The sequence below is a fragment of the Gadus morhua genome, chromosome 9 (genome assembly GCF_902167405.1).
Source record: "Gadus morhua chromosome 9, gadMor3.0, whole genome shotgun sequence".
Lineage (NCBI taxonomy): Eukaryota > Metazoa > Chordata > Actinopteri > Gadiformes > Gadidae > Gadus > Gadus morhua.
This window is the reverse complement of record NC_044056.1, coordinates 8067670-8079025: the sequence shown is the minus strand read 5'-3', so window position 1 is coordinate 8079025 and position 11356 is coordinate 8067670. Positions and strand designations below refer to the sequence as shown.

The 11356-nt window shown below is 44.6% G+C and overlaps 1 protein-coding gene across 1 annotated transcript; it reads right to left on the bottom strand.

The window, feature by feature from the left end:
* Nucleotides 1–3: 3 nt before the first annotated feature.
* LOC115550476 (tyrosine-protein kinase CSK) lies at nucleotides 4–11284 on the bottom strand. The gene is made up of 13 exons (XM_030365542.1): nucleotides 10930–11284; nucleotides 6801–6866; nucleotides 6582–6695; nucleotides 6304–6416; nucleotides 3659–3878; nucleotides 3241–3334; nucleotides 2860–2925; nucleotides 2590–2689; nucleotides 2407–2497; nucleotides 2115–2188; nucleotides 1779–1974; nucleotides 1594–1680; nucleotides 4–1168 (listed from the first exon to the last, which is right to left on the bottom strand). Exons 2-13 carry the CDS (start codon nucleotides 6813–6815, stop codon nucleotides 1001–1003), a joined length of 1338 nt encoding a protein of 445 aa, XP_030221402.1. The 5' UTR covers nucleotides 6816–6866; nucleotides 10930–11284; the 3' UTR covers nucleotides 4–1000.
* Nucleotides 11285–11356: the final 72 nt, after the last annotated feature.

Sequence of the window (11356 nt, the reverse complement as noted above, 5' to 3'; positions counted from 1 at the left end):
TAGTCCCCAGGAAACAAAGGTTTATTTGAAAAGGCACATACATTCATGGTAGGTAGGGTGAAATAAATAAAATGCGGATTCTATAAAAGGTGTTTTCAAAAATATATATATATTGTAAGTGTTTCGACCAATCCAAGATCAACTTAGTTGCTCAATTAGGTTGAATTATTTTAATTTTGGGGCTACTCAATCTGACTACTCTATTGCAGTACACTTGCCTACACTGAAATAGACAAAAGCATACTAGGTTAATAAAATATAATATTTGAAGCCCACTCCTTGTAAACTAATATTATATTGCAAACTCACAGTGTACTCACATTTAAACTCTATGCTCAGTATATTTATTTTGTAAAATGGGCCAATTTGGCAAATTTCCCATCAAGTCACAAAAAAACATTACAAGTCGATTTACATCAATAGGGGATTGAGTATATTTTTAAATACATTTCAAGTACACTTTTTTCTGTAAGACAATAGGTGATGAAATTGCGGACTGTGCATACAAACGTTATTACTGTAACCATGAATTTGAAAGCAAAAGGCTACCGCAGAGAAAAATCCATGAATGATACTAGCATGAACATTGGAAGACATCTGCAACGTTGAGTATAGGGAATGCCTTTTCCCCAAATGGGATTCTTTCTGGAACGTTTCTTTATTTTTCCTACATTTATGTCACAGATTCCCTCAGGAGGTCTGGTTATCGCCATAACCGATTAAAACTAAAAGCCTTCTACCCAATAGAACATAGCAGAGGAAAAGCAACAAAATATAAGAATAGGGTGTTACTATAACTTGCCTCCTGAGGCAAGGGAATGCCAAAGACATTCTCAGTACATTTCGATATGTAAAAAAGAATCACAATAAAATGGTTATCTTTTTCCAAATACTTAAAGGCAATTGCAGTTCTTGGTCGTTTCACTGGGAGTCCGCAAAGGGGATATGTCCGTACTCGCTCCAAGTCCTTTCTCTGCCTGGTGGCTCTTTCAGCGTTCCTTCAGTGTTCAATGTTTTGCAGCCTCTCTTTCAGCATATGGAACGTTGGCCGTGCGAAGGCGTTCAGGCTCCAGCAGAGCTTCATGACGTCGTAGACCACGTCGGGGCAGCCATCTGGGGCCTCCATCCTGTAGCCCTTCTCCACGCGAGGAACTACGTCCTTCAGGGGCTGGTGAATAATGATGGTGGAATAGTAGGGGATTGAATATCATTTTTAATACATTTCAAGCACACTTTTTTCTGTGATGAAATCATGGACAATGATGATATTACTGGAACAATGATGGTGGAATAGTATCAAAAACATTTGACAAGCATCAGACTAGGACTAATTACAAATAATTGAACATGGAAGCTATTTAATAACATTTTTGGAAAGCAATGAGGAGTGAATGATGTTAAGTATATTTCATCAATCAGCAAGCTACGCTGAAAGGTATTCACATTCATATTTGCTACATGAATTCACAACGCCTTATCAGGCTTTTGTGTGAATAAGTTGATCATCACTACCTAGTGCTGTGGTCAATGCATTACACAGGAATTCATTATAATCACACGCCTAACCAATTAGTCTGGCAAATAGAGACTTACGATCTTTGGGTAAGGCAATCTGCCGAATGAGTATATCTCCCACAGCAGCACACCAAAGCTCCACACATCGGATTTTGTGGAAAACAGCTATTCACCGAAAAGGAAAAAGAAAAGGCAAGTCAGGCTCGATGCAATCATATCATTAACGAAGGGTTTGCGTTCCGAAACGAACGGGGGGTCCATACCTTGTCCCTCAGGGCTTCGGGAGAGGTCCATTTGATGGGCAGCTTGGCGGTGTCCTGGGTGGAACACGCCTCTTTGGTCATCCCAAAGTCACTGACCTTGGCGATGTTGTCGTCCGACACCAGGACGTTGCGCGCCGCCAGGTCCCGGTGCACAAAGTTGTTGGCCTCCAGGTACTCCATGGCAGCGCACACGTCCCTGGAGAGGGAGGAGGAGGAGGGGGAGATGACGAAGAAGAGCACAAATATCACTTTGCGTTTGCGTTTTCCATTATTGTTTTTGAAGGGACCAACCAGTCTTTCTGGGATATGATCGATGAACATGGAAGATATACTCACAGTGAGAACTTTAGGAGGGAATGTGCGTTGAGCACAGTCCGACCTCTGGAGCGCAGGTAGTCCACGAGGCTGCCCTGTGGAGCACAAACACAACAGATCAGGTCCCAGGCCCGGTTTGTGTTTACTGGTGATAGCCAATTAGGATTAGATCCCTGCCTCCGGAACATGATTGGTCGAAACAAATGTGAAGCAAAAGAAAGAGAAACCCATATTTGTGCTCATTTGCCATCAGACTTCAGATTGATCATCTAAAGTCTGATACTTTTTACTTTGAAGGTTCATATTGCCCTACCTTGGCCATGTATTCTGTCACAATAAACAGACTTCCTTTTTCCTCTAGAATCACTCCAAGAAGCTGCACCAGGTTATTGTGTCTCAGTTGCCTACCAAGAAAGAGGATAGTACTGTTAGGTACTTCATTGAGGCTTTAACTCATACCATGTCCACAATACATTGCCTTTGTTGTTTGACTTACGTCATGACCGATGCCTCTGCCACGAAGGCCTGCGCGGTAGCATCGTGTTTTATGCATTTCACTGCAACTTTAGACCCTCTGTAGTCTCCCAGCATGACATCTGAGAAGCACACATAGCAGATTATCACAATGTTCATCACATTGCTTTTAGTTTTTTTGTTAGTTTGGATCAGCAAAACCCTCCCAAAAAGCTGGTCCGTTCAACACCATTCAAGACATATCCCCTGTATTGACTGTTACATAAGGGTTATTGAGTGTACCGGTACTTACCTCCAAACTCTCCTTTTCCTATCGAGTGCTGAAGTTTGAGTTCCTCTCTGTTCAGTGCCCAGCCACCTGTGATATCACATGACAGGATGTTATGGATCTGTACACAAAATCCCATGCATGATTTCCATTAATTAATGTCGACTTAGTCTACCAAAGGACTAAATAGTGAAGCACACCAGCACACGTGGCACGCCTTAGAAACAGACACCGTTGTAACAGAGCTTCATTTAAAAGTTTCAATTTAAATCTGAATCTCCAATTGATGTTCGTCTGTCTTATTAAGATATTTCTTTTTGGGCTAAGTGCGATTTAGCGTGTGATTTGACGTTTGATATCGGGTGTGATTTCTATACGTGTCCGTTGAGAGCGTGAGAATCTTACTCCTGCGGAATGCGTCCTTGGCAGCAAAAGTCCCTTCCTCCAACTTTGGCTTGATGAGTATGGTACACAGGCCGTCTGCATTTTCAGTGTAGTGCTGTAAGCAAAACAGGAAAGAGCAGTTTGATTATCCCCAATAGGATTCCCTTGGAAGCAAACCGTTAAAACGGTTTATATTTCACGTGTAGTACTCCACAGTGGCCAATAGAGGGAAGTGATCCAGCTAGGTCCACTGATGAACCTTACTCATGCATTCAAATGCCCACATCCTCTGTTGAAATTTCCTGTTCAGGATTGGTTCCTGTAACAGCACACTCTCACTTAAACAGGCCATGTGACAACTCGCAAACAATATAGAGAGCTAGTCCAAAACAACATGCAAAGCATCGACACAAAATCCCCATTTATTCCTCCTCCTTACTTCCACCAGCTGCATGAGGTTGTCAAAGTACTCTTCCGCGTCGATGGTGAGCTTGCCATCCTTGTAGACGATGTGGTAGTGCTCCACCTTGCCCTCGCAGCTCACACACAGCGTGTAGTCCCCGGGGTAGTTGGTGCTCTCGCGTACCAGGAACAGCCCTGTCTCAGGTGGGGTCAGCAGCTGCTCCGCCTGCTCCCTGCTGATCTTCCCGTGGAACCATCTAGAACAGGTGGGTAGGCAGGTCGTCACTATTTCAGTTATTATGCATGCATACAAGGACAAACACCCGCTCATACACCCATACTACCATGTGAGCACGCACGCACGCACACACACACACACACACGGACGCACGCACACACACACACAGGGGCGCAGCCCCAAATTCTGGGCCCTGTATACAAGAGGTACTGATGGCCCCCCCCGAATTCCCCCTTCCAGCCCCCCTGCCCAGAATTGTTGAGGGGTGGGGGGGGGGGGAAACAGTTGTTGACAGTATATATATAAAATTATATATATATTTTTGGGCCCCCCCAAGGCTGTCCACCTTACACCCCTGCGCACACACAAACACACACACACATGCATTCATACAAACCCACATACGCACACCTGCATTCATACACACCCACACATCTACAAAGACACAAACACACACTCACACACACATACATGCATATATTGACACACACACACAGTCCCACACCCACGCATACAAACAGACAAACGTCCACACATCCACCCACCCATACATGCAAACGTATACACACGTAGATACACACACACACACACACACACACACACACACACACACACACACACACACACGTCTTGCGAGTCATCTTTTGAGATTGTTTTTCTTAAGAGATAGAGCGAAAGAAACTGCAACAGACAGGAAATGGTGCAGAGTTCACAAGCAACACAGTTGGAAACAAACGAGCCGTGCTCTGCAATTACTAACGTAGCCCAACCCAATTGTGGTCAACATTCACGGCACTGACAGCACCGTCGCCATAAAACAAATCGGCCATCTGCCTCCTGCCAGCCACCGCGCAGCCAGAGACAAAGGGGTACGGTAGAAAAATGTTGGCCACAACCACAGGGGAGACAGGGGCGGCTGGGCTGGTGACCAACACACATATGGGGAAGTTACATGTAAACCATCTCAGTTTGTGAGTGAGTGAGTGAGTGAGTGAGTGGGGTCGGCTTAGCTCAGGAGGTAGAGCAGTTGCCGTGTAACCGATAGGTTGCTGGTTCGATTCCCAGCTCCTCCTAGCTGTGTTGATGTGTCCCTGAGCAAGCCACTTAACCCTGACTGCTCCTGACGAGCTGTCGCCTTGCATGGTTGACTCTGCCGTCGGTGTGTCAATGTGTGTATTAACTAGGGCTGTAACGATACACAAACTCATGATTCGGTTTGTATCACGATTTTTGACCCACAGTTCGATACATCCCACGATTTTTTGAAATTTAAAAAGCATTTTATTTAAACAACACTTATATACCAATTAACTTAATGTAACATTTAATAACAAATAATTTGGAACACTGAACAGATTTGAACAGAAAGAATACTATTAAAGTATAGCTAAATGAATAAAAAAATAACGTGTGGGAGGATGCTTTTTTCAACTGTTTGGTTGGTTTAGTCAAATATCCTTATTAGCACTTCTTATTAGGCTATGTAGCTTAAATAATGACATAATCAGGCCGTATAGAATGCAACATGTTTAATAGCCTAACTTCCAATAGATGGAGAAAAACCTGAATGTCATGAACGTCGCAATAACGAGGCGTTACGAGTAGCATATGTGTGCGCCAGAATGGCAATGTGCGTATGCGTGTGTGAGTGACGTCAGCGAGTGAGTGGACGAGCGAGGAGAGCGAGCGGTAGCGCGTGTGTCTAGTGAAGAAGCGAACGAGTCCGGTAGAATAAAGTACCCATCCTGTCAATAATCGGTGGCCGCTTCATTCCGACCTATAAGCAGACAAACTGCCAGTCAAATCACACAAAACACTAGAGACAGGATCACACAGGCCCCTCTGGATAAATGTCGTTCATATCGCATATGAGCACTTCGACGGCTGTGGAGAAATGCGATCCTCCGTAGCCACGGAGGATTGCAGTCGCATACTTACGGCATCGATAGGAGGGGGCGCTGTCAGCAGACTATTATTTAGACAAATTATTAGCAAATTTCAATCGGACAATTTGACAGCAGAGTTAGAAAGGGCGTATCGCGCTTCTGCCTTCTCACACCGCGAGACAGGATCGTGGCTTTGAGTATCGCGATTTTCGGTTTGATACGCGTATCGTTACAGCCCTAGTATTAACCGATGTAAGCCGCATTGGATAACAGCGTCTGCTAAATGCCCTAATTGGCGTGAGTGTAAAGAGGATCTTAATCAATCCATGTGTCAGAAGGTAATCTCTGGTTAATTATTGCTATGACTATATGAGTAATTAGCAGATGCTTCCAGCGACAGTATGTGAGACACTGGTGGATTAGGCATGTGGCTTGAGGATGCTGACAGGTGGGCGTCACACGTTGGGAGTTTGGACCCGGCAGGGAGTCAAACACCTCCGCCACGAGACACAACCCTGCACCCCGTGACAGGAGTCCGGACGGTTGAGTTTTACTTACGGCATGAGGCTCAGCTTTCCTTCGGATTTCACTCCTTCCCTTTTCTGGACATAGTTGACTGGGATGGTTCCCTCTTGGCCCGCCGAGTTCTTCGCTTTATACCAGTTTGGGTCCTGAAACCGAAGATCACACACACACACACACACACACACACACACACACACCACAAGAAATATATATATTGATATTAATTACTTAAAAATACAATTTAATCCTTCACCACAAGCCAAAACGTAAGCAGTCGTTTTCCTGGCGTTCACAGACACACACAGTATTACCTTTGTGGCGAAAATAATAGTCAAGATGTCTCCTTTATTGAAAGGCAAGTCGTATTGCGTGGTGCCTCTGAAGTTGTACCTGGCCACACACTCTGTGCCCTGCGGCCATGAAGCCTGAGAGAGGAGAGAGAGTAGAAGCTTATGAACAATGCTATGTTCATTGTTTACAATGTTCCATTATTATTGATCAGGTGCATTCTAAGCATTTCTGTGGCTTACCTGGACCTCAGTCATGCTCGGGGTAGTGGGAGGCAGCGCTGCCCTCTCACAGATGACACAGCCTAACTGCATCAGGCCACAAACACAGACACACACAGATGTTATTCTTCTTCTGTCTATATTTATATTAATTTGTGTTAGTTTGCCACTGTGCCGCAAGGCAGGACCGATTCTGAAACTGCTTGTAATTGGCTAATCGCACTCAAACCCGATGGTAGAGTATGGGCCCTTTAATGATCAGCGGCGATAGTCTGGATGTGCGGAACAGAAGGTAAAAATAGCTCAGGGCAGGAGAAAGCAGAACTAACAGCGCATGCCACGCTTTCATTATGCATTTCATCTTTTTCCATGATGTAGACAAGTTTTGCACTTGAATTTGTTTTTTTTACAATTCTTATCGTTGAAATGTAATTCAAACCGGCGATCACTGTATGGCAAAACACTTTACTTCTCCTGATTTATCATAGTTACTATAGGTATGTTTATTATGGTGTACAAGACAGGATTACTTTTTACTTAAGCACTGTACTTCTACAGTACCTATGATTGTTTACTAAATACTTTTTTAATGCCCATAATAAGAAATCATTAGGCCAAGCAAAACTGGATTATCATAACCCCAATTTAGGTCTCAAAAGTGTTGACTGTGTGGTCACAATAAAACGAATCAGGATGATGATAAGCATTTCACTTTTTAAACGTTGAGTTAAATGTTTGAGCCAATAACAATGCTTCAAATATACTAACATTTTGAAATGTTTAACAGAGCACTTTCACCAAATATATATTTTTTCTTTGTCAATAAGATATAATTAGCTTTTTGAGTGTCAACAATGAGTGACCCTTGTATTTCTGTATTATTCCTGTATTTCTTGCCATACACATCAACCTAGCAGATGCTTAAAAATAGTCATTGGTCTGCGGTTGAGAACAGAATATAACCAACCAATCACTTCCTCTTTTCTATGCGTCAGTTCCTTTCGGCCAGTTCCATGCAAAGGAGTGAGAGCTCTCATTCACAGCGCTGCATCCAATCGCCTCCCCAAATAAGGTCATGGCACTCCACCGTGTCATATAGAGTCCATTATGCACTTCCTGCATCGGGTGATTCGACTGTATCAAGAGACCGACTCCATCCGACTTTAGAGAGAAAGAGACAGCTTTGTAATTGGAGTGAGTGACCAATCTATGCCTCAAAAACCCTATATCTTAAACCACATCAAAACTTTTCCATTGAAATACCAATGCAAAAGTATCTCCCATACATCAGTTCACATCATCTTGTAACTTTTTTTCTTCAGAAAAAAGTAATCTCTGGAGATCGCTGACTTAACGGGCTGTAGGGAGGAAGTGGCTGTTTTCACACGGGAAACGCCACAGCTGTCATAGTATACAGACAGAAATGTGCAAGTAAACACATTACCCAACAGAGATACATCTTAAGCTACTACTGCGCACTATTGCACCCCCAACGACAAACACACACACACACACACACACACACACACACACACACACACGCACACGCACACGCACACGCACACGCACACACACGCACACGCACACGCACACACAAACGCACACGCACACGCACACGCACACACACACACACAGAACTAACTGCACGCATCCTAATCTCAAGCCTATATCAGCCACAACCTACGAGGGTATATCCCCACCCGACCCATTGAGACGTAAACTATCTCAGTTTGTGACCAACCCATAACCTTCCCGTATTCACCCGGGTCTAATACATAACAGAAGGGCTGGCATTCGGTTAGGTCTGACAGCGACAGGATATGTTCGGGCAAAGTTTGTTGGTAAGCCATGATGTCACTGTATGCGGAATGGATGTACTTGTCCAAGCCTCGCAAACAAAGCAGTCTTTTAATTCTCCATGTGTGGATCAGTGAATGCATCCCAGTTTGCCTGCTCAAAAAAGTCTGCCGGGACCTCAGCCTGTTTCACAGCCCCAATGGGTAAGAGCTATGATTTCCATTTCCAAAAGGCCTCGCTGTGAAACCACAGCTTTTCCCCCTTTCATGAAACAAACAGGGCCATTCTTCCTGAGCCAATCTGCTTTCCAATGAGTTGTATTGACCGAAACCATCCTATCCGTGCAGATCATGAGCCCCACAGCATACGATAAAAAGCACACTTTTTATTCACATAACTCATAACTAAAATGTCAAAACACAACTCAATATAATATGTAAAAAAACATGTGGTCTATTGAAGTCTCTTCGAAATGACTTATAAACGTTGGGCCCACAACTTGCATTGCTACACAACACCGACTTGCAGTAGACACATACTGTATGACCTAAGACAAACAGAACAACCGAGAAATGTTCCATTTGACACCACAGATCACAGAGAGCAAACGTTGTCAGCCCACATCTATCGGTAACATTGTGCGCTCAACGGAAACGAGGTCGATTGCTTTCTGCATGTCTACCAAGACAAACGTGCCTTCGTCAGCAGTGATGACGGTAACCATGTCCCACTCAAAGCGAACGGCTCTAATGGCAGTCAGAACAACGAAGCAAGAACAGACAGGCTCAAATACCTCCTGCCACTCCCTTCTCTGCCTGCAAAGTAAGAGACACCAGAGGAAGAGCAGAAAAAACCTGTTGCTTGGGTTCAAGACAAGCTAGCTGTTCTGAGGGGGGGGGGGGGGGCTATGTAGCATGTAGCTTGTTGAGATGAATAAAATAAACCCTTACCCTCTGCCTCCTCAAATGTGTGGCATCTTTTCCCTCTGGGGGAACTGTGCTCTATAAGCCAATCAATGAGGTTGTCTGTGGAGCTGTGTGCGGTACACAAGCAGCCCTGATAGGATGGGGGTCCAGGGGTAAGGACGATGGAGAGCTTGGCGGTTAATTGCTAGTTGTGGGTCTCTTTCACTGCATGGGGCACTGCAGGGGGCCCCACGATTGCCTGCCAGCCCGCCGCCCGTCCCGTTCCCTCCCACCCCCCCTGTCCCCGTTCCCCCCCTTGAGGATGGCTCTTCAGCTGCTTTGATGCTGCTGCCCTTTTATCCTCATCATCATCATCATCATCATCATCATCATCATTGCGGTAGCATCAGGGTGGCAAGACCGAGAAATGGAGAGAGAGGGGGTTGAAGAGATTATTGCCACATCCTAAAGGTTTGCATAATTAGGGTTTGTGAACCACATGAAGGAGTGCGCCCCGTAAAGTTAAGTTGTGGCCCAAAGCCCTGAAGGTTGGTGGAGCCACAGAGAAGGGGATCAACAGCATGCTTGGGGACAACAGCTGGAATCTTGTGTAACAACACCTTTCCATGTTATGACGGTCTCTTACATAAGTGGGTGAGGCACATGAGCAGTATCACAGGGACTTTCACCGAAAAACACTTATTTTTGCAAGTCTAAGACTTTGGTGGAGGCATGACGTGCAAACAGGAACAAGTTGCCAGGCCGAAGTTCGTAACGTGCCCAGGGGACTGAGTCTATTCGTTTAGGTAGTGGAGTTTCCTCCACAACACAATCTATTATCCTAACACGTTATAAAGGGTGCCTATTGTTTAATACGGTCCCATGTTGGGTGATGCCTTGGCCTTGCTGTGGCATGTTTTTCTAATTACAAGTTAAGTTGTCAGGCATTCAGGTGTGTCAGAGAGAGAGAGAGAGAGAGAGAGAGAGAGAGAGAGAGAGAGAGAGAGAGAGAGAGAGAGAGAGAGAGAGAGAGAGAGAGAAAGAAAGAGGGAGAGACATAGTCAGAGACAGACAGACAGATAGATAGACAAACAGAAAAAGATGCGCTGTTGCTATATTTGGGTTTGTCTGAATTATTAAGTATTCATAATCACTAATAATTACACTGATGTTCAGTAACTTGGAGAAGTATCGAGAACATTGAGAGAAAGCATTGAGATATTGATCATATTGTTGCAGGTCCTGCATGGCTGAAATGTGCCTACTCTTTCGGAAACACAGTACCCTACAGGAAACAAGCCCAACGTGTACAATAGGGCTCCGTTTAGTGAGATCTGTTGAGCTGTATCGATAGCAGCTGTAGCCGTAATTCAAGTTTCAGAGTGGTTTAGTTGACGTCCAGAATGGAGATTGGGGGGGGGGGGGGGGGGGGGGGACAATGCGCTTACCTGGGAATAAAGTTGTCCGGAGAGCAGGCTACGGAGAAGATCTGCTTACGGTAGCGCGTCCGTGTTCAGCAGGATGCATCAAGTCCCGAAAGTGGAGAACCTTGTTATAACCGATACAGAGATGTCCGACACAAGTCACAAAAAAATAGGCAAATGGAAAATATTGGCGCACTCCGTGACATCATTTAGTAAAAAAGACTACGCAGCGTTTGCATTCCCTAAATGTTTATCTCGCCATCTTTTTTTTAAGTCCGAGGTTAGACAAATAAGCTAGGAGGGAATAACGCATATGGAAATGCCTGCACTTCTACAAACTATAACAGCGAACATTCTTCTGTCATTATAAACATTCAAGTTTTGCCCCACCTTTCATTTTTCACTGCACATGCGCAGTCACGGTAGATTGCTCATCGATGCAGTTTCCTTG

Coding starts and splice junctions, on each gene's coding strand:
- LOC115550476 (XM_030365542.1), bottom strand. Junction 2,189..2,406: donor TGACAGAATACATGGCCAAG/GTAGGGCAATAT, acceptor TGTGCTCCACAG/GGCAGCCTCGTGGACTACCT. Junction 1,975..2,114: donor TCCCTCCTAAAGTTCTCACT/GTGAGTATATCT, acceptor CTCCCTCTCCAG/GGACGTGTGCGCTGCCATGG.